This window comes from Abramis brama, assembly GCF_963993115.1.
Source record: "Abramis brama genome assembly, chromosome: 17".
NCBI lineage: Eukaryota > Metazoa > Chordata > Actinopteri > Cypriniformes > Leuciscidae > Abramis > Abramis brama.
In genome coordinates, this window is record NC_139979.1 from 17,718,282 (window position 1) to 17,739,911 (window position 21,630).

At 37.6% G+C, this 21,630-nt stretch overlaps 1 protein-coding gene across 2 annotated transcripts; it reads right to left on the reverse strand.

The window, feature by feature from the left end:
- Nucleotides 1–624: 624 nt before the first annotated feature.
- On the reverse strand, nt 625–20,982 carry snx27b (sorting nexin 27b). Of its 2 annotated transcripts, none has more exons than XM_084088887.1 (13): nt 20,528–20,982; nt 15,997–16,228; nt 15,719–15,911; nt 15,545–15,609; nt 7,230–7,334; nt 7,068–7,146; nt 4,705–4,868; nt 4,482–4,571; nt 2,614–2,763; nt 2,331–2,459; nt 2,196–2,255; nt 2,072–2,120; nt 625–1,968 (listed from the first exon to the last, which is right to left on the reverse strand). In XM_084088887.1, exons 1-13 carry the CDS (start codon nt 20,851–20,853, stop codon nt 1,901–1,903), a joined length of 1,710 nt encoding a protein of 569 aa, XP_083945013.1. In that variant the 5' UTR covers nt 20,854–20,982; the 3' UTR covers nt 625–1,900. The 2 variants fall into 2 exon arrangements, with proteins under 2 accessions (XP_083945013.1, XP_083945014.1); XM_084088888.1 differs by having other exon boundaries at nt 1,033–1,968; nt 2,058–2,120.
- Between the last annotated feature and the right edge of the window lie 648 nt (nt 20,983–21,630).

Consider the following 21,630-nt stretch of genomic DNA (forward strand, 5'->3'; position numbering starts at 1 on the left):
TTCACATTTATAACACTGTTAATACTGTTAAACTGAAGCTACATATGAGCTGAGTGAACACCCACACAGCTCTGTTACAGATGATTTGTGCGCAAGGTGTTCAAGATTGATGGCCAGATCCACACAGACTCTCTGCAGATTTACAACACTCATAATTCACAAGTTTTTCAGCCCTTGATTGTTCACATTAATTTAATCATGCATTTAGCTACCAATATAGGTACTTTTAGCTGCATGTGTTTAAGTCAATGACATGCAAGAGTGTCCATGAGGGGAGAAAAAAAAAAAAAAAAAAAAAAAAAAAAAAAATATATATATATATATATATATATATATAATAATAATAATAATAATAATAATAATAAATATATATATATATATATATATATATATATATATATATATATATATATATATATATATATATATAAAAAACAAAACATGGGCTTTGTAATAATTACAGCAAAATATATCAGTAAAAATATGGCAAATATAAGGGGCCTTTTTTGTGTTGTGTGAGGCAGGTCAAAAAAGTAAATTAAAACTTTTTTGAAAATTTATTTTTTAAATAAAGTATTGTTTTTACCATTATTATGAATTATCATCATGTTTTTTTGGGGGGGAGGGGGGAGTTACACCACATAACTTTAAATCCGAAACTTTAAACCCCCCCACAATCACAATTTGATTTGAATAAATGATAGATTTAAAAGGAGCATCACGTCATTGACCCATTTAACACGTTTTACCAAGAGAAAATTCCATTAAAATCTGCACAGAAATTCCATCTGGGCCTGGCTATAGCTAATGCAACCAAATACTGCTTTGAAGAACAGAAGACAGATGAGAGCACAAAAAAAACAATTAAATTAAAAACCTCAGTTCAGCTAAAGGGCTGAAAATCTGTACAAACCTACTACCAACACAGTGGCAATAGTGAGGTAAGAGACAAATTAATGTGGAAAAGCATGGAAAGTATTGATCTGTCTCTCTTGCCCTCGTTTCTACTCGCGAGAAAAGCCTTTTTTTCTCTTTCTCTTTCCCTCTCTCACTCTGATTGTCCAAGTGGAAAATGTAGTAATGTTTTTGTTTTAGATTCTTTTTTGTTTAAAGGTGCACTATGTAACTTTCTGGTTTTCAAAATGTATATAATGAGCGAGTACATCATGAATCCATCTTCCAAACCGTGTTTTTGTCTTATCCTGAATCACTTCATTACACCTATAATAAGCGTTTATATTCTGACTATTTTAGACCGAGCAGGATCCCATTACCTGCGTGACCTGTATAGACATAAACTCCGGCCACAATGTTCTTCCGCAAGACTCGCGCAGTTTCTAGAGCGCTAAAAGTTACATAGTGTACCTTTAAACTGTCACATTCTGGGAGAGCATCTCTGCCCTCACGGGTGCCTGTGTTAGTGTCAGGATGATACATTAGTCAGTTCGCTGACGTTTCCATGTCTTTAAATTGACACACTCCCCAGAAGCACAGTTCAGTCTCTCAGTTTTCAGCATCTGAAGACCTCGTCTTGTGACCAGTCACATGACATGAATTAGTCGCAATGCTGGTGCCATGTCAATGACCACGTCTGTCTCCTGGAGCATTACAGTCTTTGAGTGTCGTCTCTTCTGTCCTGAGCTGGCGGTCAACTCCAGTACGTCCAACATAATTCTGTCCAGTCCAATGAAATGAAATGATGACGTAAGTCTTTAAAAGTCTCTTGTAGTTTCTTATTTTCATCATTGCACTGTGACTGTGTCATTTCCCGCTTCATATCTTCGTATTTCAGTATGTGTGTATCAGTGGTGGAGTGCATGTAAGCATATGGGACTGGTTTGAAATGTTTTCTGAGTCACGGTATGCAGCTTTTAGTGTACGTGTGCATGTATTCGAGAATTCAAGAGGAGATGATCTCTTCATTCATGTGCCTCCATCCCTTCTGTGTCTCAACAGCTGGAAGATATTCTGTCAAAGATAGACAAGCTTCAGAAGAGCACACATTATAGATGGACATTAATGTCCACAATTCAATATGGAGGCAGGCATAGCCTTACCTTACCGCACATACCATCTTTACTGCAGTTTTTATTGTCCTTGTCCGTGGCCTCCTCTTCAACCTGAAAAAAATATATCAATCTTATAATAACAGAGCAAAAGACATGCAAACACTCATTTAGAATATAAGTACCCACCTCTTTTCTCCATTTGAGCTCACAGAAGACTCTCTCAAAGCACTCGTGCATGTAGTTGAACTGGGAAAGAAAAGGCATCTTTAGTGCACAAGAATAAATGCAAGTTGCAAGATCACATGGAAAAACGAGACTCACATAAGGAGTAAAGATTTTGACCCAGCGAGGTTTCTTCTCCCCTCGCGCGTACTCGAAACAGAAAGCCATTCCCTCTTCATCCGTGTCCCATCTCTGCATCTCGGGCCATTCGAACGCTATCACCTGATTCTGTAATGACACAAAGGGCAAATCATTAAGCAGCTAAACTGTTTTTTTCTTACTCATAAAAGTAAGTTTCTGAGTGGTATCAACAACATGTACTACAATTAAATTATGACACCTAGCAAGCAATGTTTCACTCCTTCAAAGCAAACACATTCACCTCTAGAGTGCCATCCTCTGTGCACGCATGGAGTTTAAAGTGGCGGATGCTTATCGCTGTGACGACGTGACCTTTCCTACGTGAGTCACAGGAGCAGTGCGGGAAAGTGATCTCATTGTAACCCTCACATGTCCTCAGAATACCTAAATACTACAGAGGAAGATGGTACAGGAAGATTAAGATTAATTTTTTCACAATCACTTTTCAATTAGGGATGTACTGATATTAAAACTCTTTATTATCTATGTTGAAAACCATTGTGCTGTCTGATATTTTTGTGGAAACTACATTTAAAAGAACAGCAATTATTTGAATTAGAAATCCTTAGTAACATTTTAAATGTCTTTATGGCCACTAAAAAAAAAAAAACCCATACTGCTTTTGCACAGATGTGTACATTCACATTACAGACTGGGCAATATTACAGTTATACACTACATTGCCTAAATATAAAAAAATATTAAAAAAGATAGTTTTATAGATTTGCAAATCTTACATTTAACAGTGTTATTAAATTATTACAGCTATTAAAGATTAACTTGACCAAGATGATGGTCTAAAAGTAATAATAGACAAAATGACAATAATCAATTAAATCCTATTTTAAAAAAATCTAATACAAATAATCTAATCTTATAAAAATAGAATATGTGCTGTTAACCTATTTATTGCATCCTTTTTATCTTCAAGCCGCTTCAAAAGGAAATTCAGTCATATACTTCTAATGTCGTTCCAAACCCATACACTTATTTTTTTCTACGGAAACAGGGAAAAATCTTCTGAATCCTTAAAGGATTAGTTCACCACAAAATGAAAATTTCCTAATAATTTACTCACCCCAATGCCATCCAAGATATCCATGTCTGTCTTTCCTCGGTGGAAGAGAAATTATGTTTTTTGAGGAAAACATTTCTGGATTTTTCTTCTAACAATGGACTTCATTGGTTACCATCGTTTTTAAGTCCAAATCAATGCAGTTTCAGAAGTCTTTGAAGTGTTTAAACGGGCTGAACGCGATCACAGCTGAAGAAGAGGTTGTTATCTAGCGAAACGATAGGTCATTTTCAATTTTTTTTTAATAATTTATAGACTTTTTACCTTCAATAGTTCGGATTGAGCTGATCAACAAACAGACAGGGAACTACGTCATCACGTTGAAAGGTCACGCCGGCAATACTATTTGAACTACTACTCATATTCATCAGAACGTTATTCATATACTATTCATATTCACTGAATACTATTACTATATATATATATATAATAGCAAACAATACTATTTGAACTATCCTCCTACATACGGTCGCATTGTAAACAGTGGGGCGGTACTTCTGCCGGCGCCGGCGTGACCTTTCAACGTGATGATTTTTGAAAATGACCTATCGTTTCGCTAGATAACAACCTCTTCTTCAGCTGTGATCGCGTTCAGCCCGTTTAAACACTTCAAAGACTTCTGAAACTGCATTGATTTGGACTTAAAAACGATGGTAACCAATGAAGTCCATTGTTAGAAGAAAAATCCAGAAATGTTTTCCTCAAAAAACATAATTTCTCTCCCACCGAGGAAAGAAAGACATGGATATCTTGGATGGCATTGGGGTGAGTAAATTATTAGGAAATTTTCATTTTGGGGTGAACTAATCCTTTAAGTTATCTTTCACTATCAAATAAAAATGTTTAAACTTTTAGGTGCGATATTTGATTTGAGAGCTGGATAATAAAAAATTTAAAGGATTTCAAGATTCAAAACTTTTGCCTTCCACAGAAAACATAAAAGCACGCACACATTTTTCATTTTTGGATGAACGATCCCTTTAACCCCCAGACCTCCACTCATTAGAATAACTGTGAATTGTTTGGAGACTGACCATGGTCATTTTCCTCTGTTCAGTGAGCTTTTGGAGCTGGTAGGATGTCTCTCCCACTTTGATAAATCCCTTTTTCACATCATCCAGAGCCTGAGAAAGAGGAAACAAGTAAACACCAGTACAGACTGAAAACGCATAGCCACAAACACACATTTTCTTGAAAACACACACACACACACACACACACACACACACACACACACACACACACACACACACACACCTGATGGAAGCAATAGTTGATGGCCAGCTCGTTGTCATTGAGAAGAATCTCTTCCTCTGTGGTGAAGAGCCACTTGCGGAGTGTGAGGCAGGTGCCTGGGATGGCAGATGTGTAGTTCTGCACATACAGCTTGTGTGGAAACTCATTAGGGGCCAGCTTGCGTGCTGAGAGATCGAGAGACAGAAATATAGAGGTACATAAGCAGTAAAACCAGGACAGAGAGAAAGTGTGAAAAATGATGACTCGGAGTATTTACAAAATCATAGAAGGACTTTATTATGTACTTCATTTATCATTATATATTACTTTATATCATTAATATTATATATTGAGGTATGAAAGTTATATAAAAATAAATCAATAAACATTGAGCTTGATTTGAACACAAGACCCTGCTACTTAAACACATGAGTTGAGACATGCTGGTCAAACATGTTCAAAGCTGCTCTATGAAACCATGTATTAATACAACACCAAATACAAAGCACCCACAAACTCTCCTATACATACTAATTAACTGTTTGGATATTTTGGGAGCAATTAAAGCTACAAGTACAGCAATTTTGTGACATCAAATCATAAAATGTGGATGGGGTTTTGAAGATATTTTAGCGTGAATCACACACGGGAAAACCACACATACTGGCTGAACACATTTTGGCTTCATTAAGTGACTGGATAAGAAGATTAGTAAACAAAGAGGCTTGTATAATTCAAGAGTCATGAGCTAACAAACTCCATACATACAGATACATACGTGTATGTGTGTGTGTGATGTTGACAAGTGTGAAATGATGAAAAGGAAAGCTGAAATGAAGGCTGTTTCTGCTTCAGAATAAAAAGGTAATTAATAAGGTTTACAATCAATAAATACATTTACATTCTGTGAAATTTGGTCACAATTGTGAGATACAAAGTTAAAATTTAGTACAAAAGTAAAAATGTATTTCTTAATCTCTGAAATTGGTTTCCATTAAATTCCTAGTTATATGAAAATTCTATGAAAAATATACAAACATGAACAAGTAACTTCAAGTAATGACAGAAACGGTTTAATGCATGTTTGCATTGCATTTCATCTCATATCTTAGGACGCATCTAAAAATATGAATATTAAATGTGAATGAATTGCGAAGCGTCCATTTTCAAGAGTAATTATTGTAATTCTGCATCAGTACATTCACAGAGAAGAAAAAGAAACAACAAATCTGTAGACCAATGAACTATTCTGCTCTATGCCAGTGTGCTCTGCTTAATCACTCACGCCCAAGCGAATGCTCCACTCATGTACCGCTCACCGGTAAAGCGACGTTCTCTCAAATCCCGCTCTGACATTACATTTGTTGGTTGTAATGAATTTCTTGGATAAATGTCTCAATTACAAGAGGCCTATAGATAACAGTTATATTTGTGGCTTTAAAGCAATATTTTATAAAGTTGCAGGCTATAAATAAATGTGATGTGCAAACATCCACATCACTATGATCAGATGATTTCTTAACTGTTGTTTTCTCATCTATTTTTGTTGTATGTTTATTTTGTTATTAAAAGGAAAACATGTAGCACATATTTACATATTCATCTAAACGGCGCTCCATCAGCGTGGACGTCGGGATGTTCGTTAACTCGGGTACACTTGATTTAACTTGAGGAGAGCAAACAAATGCTTATTTATTTTGATTCACTACTGCATAATTTTTAGTGATTTGCTTTACTTAAATACTTGAATATTACCTTTTATGCAGTGTGTAATATAGCTGTTTGTGAATGTAAAAGGTCTGCAAAATTTTAAAGATCAAAGTGCATGACAAATAAAGTTATTGTCTCCTAAAAGAAATAATCGATTCAGAACTGCTGAAACGAGTCATCAGTAATTCCAGTCTCACTTCCTGTTACATACCTACGTCACAATGTAACACATTTGCATAATACCAGCCTATGATCTTCATTGGCTGTCTGCGAACAACGTATACTTTGACCCGACCTCAAACACTGTAGTTGTAGCTGAGGCCTGGAAGAGTTTGGTTAGTGTTGTTCATGTCAAGAAGTAACTGTTTTCTTGGATGAAAATGCACTTCAAAAGGATGAGGACTCGCTAGAATTGGTACGGAAAAACCCGACGCCTTTGTTACTGTTCGTATCATTGTGTATCAAGTGCTGAGGAAGCCTCTGGAGCTGAAATTCAGATATGGTAATAGGCGTCCCCCCCACCCCCGAAAAGCGATCTAAACTGAACGCGATTTCAACCAAAATCGGAAAATGAAAAAAATCGGAACGATTACACCCTTAGTTATTAGGAATACTTAACACATATAACAGGCATATAACATTGTCATACAGGAAAAATTATGAAGAGCTCTCACCAAAGGAGTGGTTAATGACTTCAAACAGAGCAAAATAACTTGCAGTAATGCTGTCCATCCCAATCTTTGTTACTACAGCCTGGGGAAAAAAAGAGACAGTGAGAATGAAATGTGTGGATTTAGAAACTGATTTAGATAACTCAAATGAGTTAAATACATTACCTGGTAGACCTGGTCTGTTGTGCAATTCTTTCTCACCCGGACCGTAACTGTAGTTTTGTCTGGCATTGCTATCCTTAGCTCTACATCAGAAATGCCATTATAGTTCTATGAGAAGAGGGAAATGAGAGAGGGACCTAAAAATACAGTCCAAACAGATAGAGTAGCGCTGCAGGCTGCTTGTCCATGGTGTGCCTGAGAAACACCACGACAAGGTACAGATTCACACTCACAGCCGAGTAATGGAACATGCAAATGGGTACACAAACAACGACATGACTACCACATTTTCATATTAAGGAAATTCAAAATTCCTCAACAAATTAAACCGATATAAGACAAGATCATGACATACATGACATTTTAAGCCCTGAGCGGACTGTTCAGAATCAATCTCTCTCACTCTCTCTCTCTCTCTCTCTCAATGTTCTATTATTGCCTGTAGCTGACTTGCTAATGTTTTGGTATTATAAATGTAGAGTTGCTGTTATGTCAATCATGCCACTCATATGAAAGACAGAGGGCGCAAGAAAAGTGACTCTCTGACAGGATAAATGCATGGATGGATGGATAGACTGACAGGCTTGTAGTTGTAAGGCCATTAAGGGGAGAAGGGTCAATTTAAGGCAGTGGTTCTCAACATTTTTGACTGCAAAACCAATATATGAAGGCCCCTCAAGATATTCTTATACTTGTGTTAAAATAGCAAAGCTTTTAATTTTTTTTATGTACAGAAAGTAAATAAAGTGCTCTTTATGCTTTACACTTTTTATTACAAATGAATTTACATTACTTATTACTTTTCTTGTTTCTAACCAGCCCCAGTTTTTTGTGATTCCGTGATCGCTGAATACAACGCAAAATCAATTTCATTTCACCAGAAAATAAATCACAAAAATGAAAAGGTCTCACAAACAATAAATTATAATTATCTAATTGAATTATACCTAATTTAATTTGGGTTGGGCTATTTGGTCAGTATTGCATCTGGACATTGCAGGTCTTAAAGTGACAGAAACCTAATATACCCTCTGCTGTCTGTGTCATTAAAGGGATAGTTCACCCAAAAATGAAAATGCTGTCATCATTTACTCTTCCTCAGGTTGTTCCAAACCTGTATGACTTTCTTTCTTCTGCTGAACACAAAAGAAGATATTTTAAAGAAGGTTGGTAATTAAACAGTTGCTGGTCCCCATTGACTTCCATAGTATTTTTTTTTTCCTACTATGGAAGTCAATGGGGTCCATCAGTCGTTTGGTTACCGACTTTCTTTAAAATATCTGCTTTTGTGTTCAGCAGAAGAAAGAAAGTCATACAGGTTTGGAACAACTTGAGGAAGAGTAAATGATGACAGCATTTTCATTTTTGGGTGAACTATCCCTTTAATGCTAAACAACAATAACAGGAAAAAAAACAGTACTTAAAACATTTGTATCCGTTTATGTGGTATTTATTTGTCCTATTGTTATTATTTTATTACTGACTGTTCACTTGATTATTTGAGAACTTTTTACTTACATTAGGCAAGTATTTGTTTCGCTGTGGATTGCTAATAAGATTTTGGTAATAATCCCACTCTAATTGATTATATTATTAAAGATAGATAGTAGGACTACACCACTAGACTAGCCTTGCTAGCTATATAATAGCCAAACAATAAAAAAAAAAAATAGTTTTATTATTTTTTCATATTTGTGGAGACTGGGTAAGGACGTGCACCACACCCAATATCCCCCTTTCCAAGTCAGAAAAAAAAAAAAAAAAAAAAAAATTCCATAGGTTGTTTTAAAAGTTAAAATGTATCAATTACGAGACCAAAAATAAACAAGATTTATGCAATTTATTTGTCCTTTGTGTGATGTATGACTATTGGGCATTTTAACATAATATGGCAAATGTCAATGGCAATGACGTTTTTAAACGTGAAATCCTGGTGGGACTGTTTAATTACACACACCCCTTAATTTGTTAAGGCAACAAATTAAAATAAAAAATATGATTTCAGCTGGCATCTTGACTTTTAGCCGTAGCTTTTAAATCATTTTAAATACATTTAAGCCATCTTGCAGTCCCTTTAGAAGTGTGCTGAGGCCCCCTGGTTTAAACCACTGCTTTAAAGGGATAGTTCACCCAAAAATGAAAATTAAACAAAAGGAGCATATTTACAGCATTGCAATCTCACTTGACTCAAAAATTGAATCATGGATGATGGCCACCGATCAAAGAATGTGACTGAGTCACAAAGACTCTTCAGAGACAAAGTGTGATAGATAAGTTAGCAAGGAAAACATTCCTTTGTTAACACATGTTCTGACTCTCAAAAAGGACAAACTGATAGAGAGGATCTCATACATCACAATGCATTCAGCTACAGACTATTCAACTCAATTCCTTTTTCTGTTGCTGTTGTTTTTGTATTGAATGCAGTGTTTATCGAATTACAATACTGTATCAGTCAATTATAAAGTGTTCCTTAAAGGGATAGTTCACCCAAAAAATTAAAATTCTGTCAGTAATTACTCACCCTCATGTTGTTCCAACCCCGTAAGGCTTTCGTTCATCTTCGGAACACAAATTAAGATATTTTTGATGAAATCTGAGAGCTGGATCACTCCTCCATAGGCTTCTATGGGACCGAAACTTGCTGGCCCAGAAAGTTAGTAAAGACATTGTGAAAATAGTCCAAGTGACTACAGCGGCTCAACCATAAGTTTATCAAGCGACGAGAATACTTTTTGTGCGCAAAAAACAACAAAAATAACGAATTTATTCAACTATTAATTTTCTTCTGTGTGGGCCTGAATGAATTCATGTAGTGTAACAGTGCAGCGCTTCTGTGTTGTACGTCACACACATGGTTGAGCCGCTGTAGTCACTTGGACTATTTTAACGATCTCTTTATTAACTTTTCTGGGCCGGCAAGTTTCGATCCCATAGAAGCCTATGGAGGAGTGATCCAGCTCTCAGATTTCATCAAAAATATCTTAATTTGTGTTCCGAAGATGAACGAAAGCCTTACGGGGTTGGAACAACATGAGGGTGAGTAATTACTGACAGAATTTTCATTTTTTGGGTGAACTAACCCTTTAAGGAACACTTTATAATCGACTGATACAGTATTGTAATTCGATAAACACTTCATTCAATACAAAAACAACAGCAACAGAAAAAGGAATTGAGTTGAATAGTCTGTAGCTGAATGCATTGTGATGTATGAGATCCTCTCTATCAGTTTGTCCTTTTTGAGAGTCAGAACAATGTTTTCCTTGCTAACTTATCTATCACACTTTGTCTTTGAAGAGTCTTTGTGACTCAGTCACATTCTTTGATCGGTGGCCATCATCCATGATTCAATTTTTGAGTCAAGTGAGATTGAAATGCTGTAAATATGCTCCTTTTGTTTATATGCAGTAATAATCAAGATGAAGAAGGTTTTTGCAGGACTACAGTCACCTCTTTTTCCAAGTACATTTACTCATTTAGTGGTCTTTCAGAGTGTGTGCACAACGCAGAGGCCAGCTGTCGTCTGATTAACTGTATACATGAGGTGAAGTCCAATACAGTGCTGCAAGGATGAAGTATTTTTGTAGGCCAACACACAGAAAACAGTCAGCATTTTAGCACTTCCAGTTCCATCGTCCTAAAGTCAATGTTTTTTTTAAATGCCTGAAGTAACGTCTGTGGTTAACACAAGCTCAAGATACTTTCATGTTTTATTCTACAACCCCATTTCCAGAAAAGTTGGGGCGTTTTGTAAAATGCAATGAAATTCACAATCTGTGATTTGTTAATTCTCTTGAATCTTTTTTTTTTAACTGACAAACATTGTAATTGTATTTTGTAAATATATATATTTTTTGATATTGATGGCTGCAACACACCCCCAAAAAAGTTGGGACAGAGGCAAAATAGAAGTGAAAAGATTATCCAAGTTCGATTATCCAGCTCTTTTGAAGCAGTCCACAATGAGCAGGTGAATTGAATCATGAATCATGTTTGGGTGTAAACGAGCTTCTCAGTCTTTGCAAGTAAAGATGGGTCATGGCTCACCACTTTGTGCCAAATATCATGTGATTTTTGAATTGTTTGACAATTCTCTCATTTCTCAATGCAAGATTGCAAAGAATTTATGTCTTTCACCATCTTCCATATAATATTGTGAAAAGATTCAGAGAATCCAGAGACATCGCAGTCTGTATCGGGCAAGGCAGGAGACCTCTGTTGAATGTGCGTGACCTTTGAGCCCTCCGACGGCATTGCATGAGAAACCATCATGCTACTCTGTTAAATACAGCCACATGTGCTTAGGAGTACTTTGGAAAACCATTTTCACTGAACACAGTCTGATGTTGCATAAAGGAATGCCACTTGAATCTCTGTTACGCAAGGAGAAAGCTATACAGCAGTTCAATGAAGAGATGCTGCCGAGTTCTCTGGCACAAGCTCATCTCAGATGGTCTAGAGGACAGTGGAAATGTGTGCTGTGGTCAGATGAGTCCATGTTTCAGCTTATTTTTGGAAAAAATAGACACTGAGTTCGAAGACGAAAGGGACCAACCAGACTTTCATCAGCAACAGGTGTAAAAGCAAACATCTGTCCTGGTATGGGGGTGCATCAGTGCAAGGTATGGGAGGACTTGCATTTGTGTGAAGGTACCACTGAGGCCATCCTTAAAAATATTCTGGTTCGCCGTAACCCGACCGACCCTGTCAATTTAGTACCGACCCAATTATTATTTTTTTCCCCTTTTAGTCCGACCGACTTGCCGGTTGTAAAATGCGTTAAGACCGACCGATTTATTTATTTTTTTTAACTCTTCAAACAACTAATACAAATGCAATAAAATAATATTAGTTATTAAGTATTGTGAATATAAATTCCCTAGACCTACATACAAACATAAGCTACGTTCTTTCTTTTAAATAAAAACCCGTGGCGCGTCATCTATGATTATGTTTACACCATTGGTTAACGCATGCCACACTACGGCCTGCAGGCTAAGTTCGCTTCGTTTCATTCCCTGTCAATGGTTCGCGCTTGGTAATGATGGCTGCGGCTTTACTCTAAAGATTATTTCATTTTTATATGTTGTTGAATATGGTTTATTAAAAATTAAACATATGAGAGCGTGTTATAGGCAATATGTCATGTTTTAGTCAGATATGACGACGCTACTGCAACACGTATCGCCGCAGATGAGAAGCTGAGCATCAACGTGCTATCGCAAATCAAAGTGAAAGTAAGTCGCAGACGCTTAACACACAATCATCTTCATTAAATGTAAAGAAACGAAATGATCTTACCAGGGCTGTTTCCGCTTTCTCTTATTGCGGGCTTTGATTCAGAAATTTTAGCTGATGATCAATAAAATAATGTATCTCATAACTGTTGCTTTCGGTGACGTGCACTCCATTAAATCTGCATATAGCGGGAATTGAAGATCGGATTTATATCCGCAAAAAAAACACAAAAAAAAAAAAAAAACACATTTGTATATGTAACCAGGTGTAAATGGAATCGTTTTGATAAATCAGATTGCAATCCGATCTGAGAAAACGCATGAAGTGGCCTGGTGTGAACAGCCCCTAGACATCGGTGAAAAATGTTCCCCCCCATACTTTTTTATATATATTTTTTTATATATATAAAAATATAGACCTACCTACCGACCCTTTTTTTCTTTCTTTTTTCCTGTTACTGCAAACCAAAATATTTTTAAGGATGGCCTGACATGGAGGCATATATTTGGATTGTACAGAGACATAAACAGCCATCAAGATGACATCTCTACTGGGAAGCAAGACAATGCCAGGCCTCATTCTGCTAAAACTAAGTGGTTTCTAGACACTCTGCACCATAGAAGGGATGTGCCAGCAGTCCAGATCTGTCTCTTATTGAAAATGTATGATGATCCATCATGAAAAGGAGAATCAGACAACGATGAATACAGACTGTTGAGCAGCTGTCTTGTATCAGACGAGATTGGGCAAAGATTCCACTTGCAAAACTGCAACAATTAGTATACTCAATTCCCATTTAAAAAGTGTTATTAAAAGGAAAGGTGATGTGACAGTGGTAAACATGCCTCTGTCCCAACTTTTTTTGTAGTGTGTTGAAGCCATCAAAATCAAAATTTGTTTATATTTACAAAATAAAATTAAGTTGTTCAGTGAAAACATAGGAAATATTTTATTTGTACATTTGTCAGTTAAATAAAGGTTCAAGAGAATTAACAAATCACAGATTCTTGATTTTATTGCATTTTACAAAATGTCCCAACTTTTCAGGAAATGGGGTTGTACAACATAAAATCAGTCAGTAATTTAAAAAAGCTTTTACTTGTCTTGAAAAAGACGGGTACTAACAAGTGGCTAAATGGAACTACAGAGGTTGTCAGGGACATTAAACCATGAAACATCCGAGCGCTGAGCAGGAAAATTAAGAAAAGAACCATAAATGTGTTGTTTTTGATGGTCACAATAATCCAAAAGCCAATGAAAAAAATCCTACTGGATTTTTGTCGAGGGAACCAGGGTGATGCTAACTTCTGGGTTGACCTACAAAAATACATCACTGCAGTCTGTTGGGCATGAAATGGCAAACATAGGGAATAAATGGAATAGAATAAAGCAGGGCAAGACACATTTTTATAATCAGAAGATGCTTAAAACCAGGCCTGGCCTCCCTGCCCTAGAAGACAAACTGTGAATGTCCAGACAGAATGCGATTACTGAGGATGAATGGCACCAGACATTCCCCATGGTACACAGATAGGGCTGGGTATCGAGTTTGATACTTTTTAGGCACTGGCCGAATTGCCTTGATACCATGGAGTATCAATAAAATGCCTTATTGTTCAGTACCAAATTTCGATACCTGAGAAGTTAATCTTGTCAACGTCAGTGAAACAATAAGCATGCAGCATGTATGATGTGCCCAAATCAAGTGCTGGTGCTTGGCTGTGGCGAGGCAGCAGGGAAAAACACTAGTTTACACCGGCTTGATGGTAACAGCACGCGATGCAACGAATGGCGCAGACGAGCACCGCGTGAGTCGCGCGTGCTGTGTAGTAAACGGAGCGGCTCGCGCGTCTGCGCCATTCGTTGACACAGAGACACGCAGAACATGCAGGATTCATATTTAAATAGTCCTTTTGCAGTATAATATTCTCACTTTGACAACATTTCCTTTGAGAGAAACTATCATCACATCACAGAAGAAGGTCTACACGGGCAACCTGTCAAAGTTAAAGTTTGGTTTAGCTTAAAGAAACTGCGATATAAATTTATTACTCTTGTACAGTATAATGTACATAATGTAAAATTACTACTAAACCACTGTTGTGTAGCACTTGTTTGTTAAAAACTTTAAGGGTTTGTTTAAATTTCATTTGATTAAAAGATAAATTAATTTTTTTTGCCTTCATTTGATTCCCAGATAAATTAAAATACACAACACAGAACTTCTATTAAAAAAAACACATTTCATACGGGCCTATTATCATTTAAAAATTTATTTTTATGAATTCAATTAATTAGATATGTTTTTGATTAAACCATTTAAATGTAATATAGACTAAATAAACCGGAAAGCACAGAACTGGTTAAAAATACATTTTAAATAAAAATTCTAAATAATTTCTGTAAACTGTTAATAAATTGCTATTAAATTGAACAAGTTTCATGATTTCAATTAATTACACATGCTTTTTGATTAATACAATTTTACTTAACCATCCTGAAAAAAAACTAAGGTATCTTAAACTAGGTATCTTGTAAAGTGTGCTTATCCTTAAGGTTGGCTGCATTAACAGTTTGGCTTTCTTGTTTTTTTCCCCCCTCTTCACATTAATGTTACAGCCTCTGCTATAACATTATCTGTTTATAACATTGGTATAAAAAAAGTATTGTTCAGGAACCAGTATCGAAGTCATGGTATCGGTATAGAACATTTTTGAACGATACCCAGCCTTTTACACAGATACTTCCCATTTCTGTTTACAATCACCCACTGACTGTAATCACACAAATCCGCCTCTAAGCTATCCTTCTTCCTACTTTCTTAAGATGAGATGACCCTAAGGGTAAACTTCGGTTAGACTTTGGATAAATTATTTCAGAAGGAAAGGCACCGTTTGCCTTTTATACAAGATATGCCTGAATATATATATGAGATACACCCCAGTCTGCAGAAAAGTGCCAATCAACAGTAAGTTGTTTTTGTATGCTTTTATACAGTTAAAGTTATAAACACTATTGCAGTAATATCATTACTGTTATCTGATACCCTGACATCCCTAATATACACAATGCCTTACCTCATCAGACTCCGACAAAAACTCCTGCATGACGTCGCTCTCTCCGATTACCCGAACAGAACATACTGGTGAGATGAAGAGGGAACCACAGAGAAACACAGAGAAAGAATGTTGGAAACATCTGTAAACAGTTATTTTCATCTCACGTCTCCTTCCTGTGTCGTTCCCTCTTACCTTTCTCCAAGTATTCCTCCAGCCCTCGTCTGCGAGCATCTAGCTGCTGCTCAGACAGGGAGAAAGGCCATTTCCCTGGCAGCTTGGGAAATGCAAAGTTAGCAAATTCCCTCTTCAGATTCTGATGCAAGATGGCAAACTCTCGATAGCGCTTTGAGCACAACTGCCGGCCTGCCATGTACACGTTGTAGACCTGACACACACACACAATCCTTTTAAAAATAATACTGAAATCACCAGGGGAAAAAAAAAGCAGGGCCAGAGGATAAAACACTCACAACAAACTTCTCCCCGTTCTGCTCCACATGTTTGTAGGTGGGCACGGAGATGGGCACGGCCTGCTTGTCACTGTAGTCATAGCAGGACTGCGAAGAGCCATCGTCCCCGGGATCAAGACTGTCCGTCTCTGGCTGAGGAACCGACAGGATGGCCAAGACCAACTCTTTCTCTCCTGCTCGGATGAGATCTACCACCTGCTTATGAGTGGCCCCTTCCACATTCACCCCATTTCTGCAGAGCGAAAAAGAAGAGAGAAGGATCTGGTTACAGAATTAAGCTTGTACTCTCAGCCAATACCTTATACCAATGTGACGTTAAATGGTTAATGCTTTAAATCTTGCCTTACCAGGACCTTTTAGAAGGTTAAGGTCAGATCAGATATCTCTTAATCCTGAATTACTACTTGGGTGGAGTTCCTGGAGCTCCTATTTTATGGTCTAATCTTTACAGGAATCAACAATAAGGGTGTGAGAGTTTCGGTTCAGTTGACGGAACTGTTACTTGCCCTTTCAAGCCAGTGCTGTGATGCAACTGAAAGTTAGTTTATGCCCTGCCAGCAAGAAAACCAAACATCTCAATCTAGCTGGTTAATGTAATGAAAAACATTGTGTTGCAACGGTATTATGTTTCAACTGTATATAAAAAAAATGGCACCTATTTTGTTGTCAATCCCCTTGTAGCATGCGTAAGTGACGATTCTCTGTCAACCAATCATCGTTCTGCAGTGAGTCTAGCTCCACCCTTTAGGTACCGTACTACTGTATGTTGGTACCATTCACAACTTCTGACAATCGAAACGTAAATAATTGCATACAGTACTGCACTGTACCGTACCGCTTGGTGGAAACGAGCCATTACTAACATTCTTGCAAATAAAAAGTTAATTCTATTTCAAGTAAATACTGTTATTCCTTTGTAAAGAATCCTGAAAATATTTTCACAAAAATATTTAGCAGCACAACCATTTTCAACATGGATAATAATAAGAAATGTTTCTTAAGAACCTTTCTGAAGGATCATGTGAGACTGAAGATTGGAGTAATGATGGTGACAATTCAGCTTTGCCATCATAGGAATAAATTACATTTTAAAATATATTCAAATAGAATAGTTATTTAAAATTTTCACAATATTTTGAATAAAACAATATTCTGAGAAAATGAAAAACAAAACAAACAAAAAAACCTAATCCTTCCTTTGTGGTGGAGCCAGAAAAAAATGTTGGCAGGTCAAGTAGAAATTTGACCTATTGGCCCAACTGATTAGTAGGGAAAAAAAATCATTATATTTGAGCTCTGCTAAAAGTCAGGTTTTATTTAAAAACTGAGCAGGTCTTACTCAAAGTCTCATATCTTCTGCCCTGATAACCTGAGTCTGACCTCAAAATCTGTGCTGTATGTGGTTGACGCATGCAAGATGTCATTCTGACTGTAATGCAGATTTCAGAGCAGAAATCATTCAGGGCAAAAAACAAACCCTGATACCATCATGTGGTATCGGTGGTACGACTTTGTGGTCCAAAGAGAACTGAAGAGTTTCAGCAAAAAAAAAACCCACTGGAACAAAGTACTTAAGATTTATTCAACAGCAATCAGCAGTGCATTGACATTCTCACTCGTCTGTTTCTCGTAGACACTCAAATACGCTCTCAGTCAGCCACTCAAAGAGCTTCACTGAACGTTCACTCTTCCTCCTTACTGTACATAAAAAAGCGGTAAATATCGTGCCGCCACTGTTTTGTATTGCCTACAGTGTGTCCTCACACCATCTCTCTCTTTATAACACAATCATGAGGGTTCTCAACTCTGGCCCTCGAGGTCCACTTTCTAGCAGAGTTTAGCTCCAACTCAAATCAAACACACCTGAACAAGCTAATTAAGATCTTCAGGATTACTAAAAAGCTACAGGCAGGTGGGTTTGATGGAGCAAAACTCTGTAGGTAAGTGGACTTTGAGAGCCAGAATCGAGAACCCATGCTGTATCAAATACAAGAGAGTAAGTTAACCTGCCTCCAGACCATCCAGTTCCAAATGGACTCCCACTTTCTGAAAGCTGAGCCCTCCATTATATGTTTGACATGATATTCTTTTAGACGTTCATAACATGGTAACTAGGGAACACAGAAGATTGAGCAATTTGAAGGTCTAGGTATTGATACAGATTTAGAAACTATCCATACCAAGTTCTTGAATTGATTCTGATTCAATTGGGTAGGCCTATATTTGAGGGGTTTTCTCTCTCCCTCCGCTAAAGGTGCAGTCACATTGCAGAAGACGTTCAACGAATCTTCACAGGCGAAATCCAGTTGTTTCAATAGGAATCCATGGGATCTGGAATTTTGTGCGAGGACAGAAAAAAAAAAAAAAAAAAAAATCTTCACAAAATTTTCACAAGTTGGTAACGTAAATTCACCATGACGACCAACAGAAAGCTGCTTGGTTTGAAAGTGACTTCTACGTAAGCTGTTTCATACACCACTATACTATTGACAACGGACATATTTTGGCCAAAGTTTCAAAATGATCAAAACCGGCAACTTGTCTTTTTGAACTATTCATTAAAAGAACTGGCTCATGAGAGTCATTCGTTCCAAGAATCAAGCCATATTTGTAATGTTAAACCTTTTTGGATACATCAAAAAGAACCGGCTCATAGAGTCATCTGTTTGTGAATCAGCAAACAAAATACGTAAATCATTTCTTGCCATTATTTCGAAGTACACCGTCTTTTTTTTTTTTTTTAGAGAGAGAATGTAAACTCACATTCACAACTACATATATTACAAAACTATTAATATAATAAGGCCCAAACTATGCAGTTAAGTGAATTATTTCAGTGTAATGCGGGGCGAGCAGATTTGTACACATTTTAATGCGGCCACTAAAATAAGCATAGTGTAAACATTTTCTATTTGAAGTTTACGAATAGATGTCGGGATTGTTCAAAATAAGAAAATGTACACATTCCTATCGATTTGGGGTGCATGTCTCTGAGGGTGCTTTGCAAAACTTTACATTTTGTTTCAACTGCACGTAGAACGTTTTTTAGGTGTAATATTAAAACATTCACGAACAGTACATCCACAGTACAAAAGGTGGAGATGGCCAGTGTTAAGTTTACACTGGCGGATGCTGATGCTGAGCTGTCACCTTCAACGCCACGGAAACCACTTGTCACCATGGCAACCTATGCCAGCATCAATGAGGTGCCCTGTGAATATTAACATGCAACCAGAACCGCTCCAGTGCACATTAGAGACACAATACCATCAACAAATAATAAATCGCAACAAAAAACAACCCAGACATTCCTCCTAACAGACAACCTCTAATGTAGTCCATAGACAACAAGTCTGCGGTTACATAATCATGCTGCAAATGTTTGAGATCACCACAGTTATAAAAAGGATGTCCCGATCACTGAGGAGTGTGAGAATAAAAGCTATTGTTTGCCCAATCGTCCACTGAGATACATTTCGATTTTGACCCAGTATTGCTCAGAACAGTGCGCAGTCAAGATGAGAAGGAATGAGAGAGCTTGTCTGTTCACGGTTGCTGTATGTGACCTGAATCTGCAATGAAGACAAACGCGTCCAAACACAAACCTCCTTTATCTGGTGGAAATGAAGCAGCCATTCACGCAGAGACATACACCGATGCATATGACAGGCAGAGACACTGTGTGCAAAGACACGGATGGTTCAGCCGGAAATGAAATGTCATAATTTACTCACCCTCATAATGTTCCAAACCTGTATGACTTACTTTCTTCAGAGGAACGCAACATAAGATGTTAGCCTGAATGTGACAGCCTCCATTCACTTTTAATTAATATTTTTTTAGCCATACAATAAATTAAAGTCAATGTAGTTCTGGTCTGTTCCAAACAGGTTTGGAAATACATGAGGGTGAGTGAATGATGACATAATGAATAATGGGGACCGCATTTGTAAAACCGAACCGAACAAAGCCAATTCTGTGACTTTATGCAATTAGGTGTCCTTGAAATGAGTTAATAAAGTCAGTTTAATAATAATGTTTGACGATATGGGATGATTGCAAATGCTAGATGTTTGAATGACAAGCTCTGGTGTGTTTAGAATATGAAATCCTTCACATAACTGTAACCAAGTGGACAGACAGCCTATGTTTTGGGGGAAGCACTATTGCATTTGTATGCCATATAAGTGTTATGCATTTTGAATATACTGTATATTTCGAGACTTCACAGATGATATGTAGCACTGCAGTGACATGGTTGGCTAACTTTCAGCTAACTTACTCAATCCAATATATATCAACCCACTTATTAGCCAGGTTAGCAGTTGTACTGGATTACAGAGTGATTTTTCTTATCGGAAGCCTTTAAGTGTCTCAAAAACACTGCTGCCTTTCGCCGCTGGTATTTAAGACCGAATTAGGTCCCTTTCTGTCTAATAAGGGACGGCGGTGGAGGTGGACAGCGCGGTTAAGCGGCTGTTCGCGCTCCTCACGCGCGTCCACAGATTATTTAGGTGCTACATAAACTTACACTTCAAGAATACGGTCCCCTTTTGAGATTCCAGCTCGATCTGCCGCACCGCCCGGTAACACGGCGCTGACGTGCTGCAGCGGGGCGTAAAGTTCGCCGTTGATGCTTCTCAGCTGCCCTCCTTCGCTCACTTGACCGCGGACGTTAAAGCCGTAGCCCGAATCCGACTTTACGATGCGGACCAGCCGAGGCCCGGAGGTGACCGTGGTCGTGACGAGGCCGCCGGCGCATGTCGCCGAGCTCATGCCGGAGCCGTTGCGAGCCGCCGAGTGAAGCGTGGAAGGGGCAGCGGAGCGAGTGCCGTCTCCTTCGACAACATCTGCCATCTTTATTTGAAGAAATCCTGCCTCCACAGCGGGTACGGGCGCCGAAGTGCTACATGAGCTTATTGGCTGGCGGAGTGCGTCAGACTCCAGACGGGAAAAACTGACGCCAACCCGCCCCCATCACGAGACAGACACTGCTGCATTTGCGTGCCTTGAAAGTTACTTCTGTCACGTAACAACAAAGCAGTGCACCATGGGGTATGTAGTTTCATTTAACTGCATGTTTTGCATAGATTCCAGTTCTATTAATAATAGAAAATATATTCTATGTAGATTATATACATATAATAATTTTATTAATGATTTCCCCCCGTTTGTTTCAATGAATTACACTTTAAACGCATTTTTAATAACATTCAGATAAATTAAACATTTATGTAAATCTATTTAACCCATTACTGGATCACACCCTTTTTAGCGCAATTTTCCAACGGACAAAATTGCGATTGTTAACTCATGATTTCTGTTCTGTCTGTGCGCACCAATCTTGCACTTCTATCTCCTCCTCAACCAGACCACCTAGAGACTTCGGGTTTTCGGCATTATGTTAAGGAAGGTCTAATCTCGGGAACGCACACAAAAAAAAAAAAAAAAAAAAAAAAAAAACATAAAAAGATTTACTATCTCTTAGTGTTGTGATCCCATGACGTCAGAAAATTGCGCTAAAACACTCACTGAGTTTTTATTACTTGTTTGAGCTATACTGGAAATGGAGTATCAGAACATGAATGCTTCTTAATAAAGACACTTGGCAGATTAGTGTTGAAATGAAAGCTC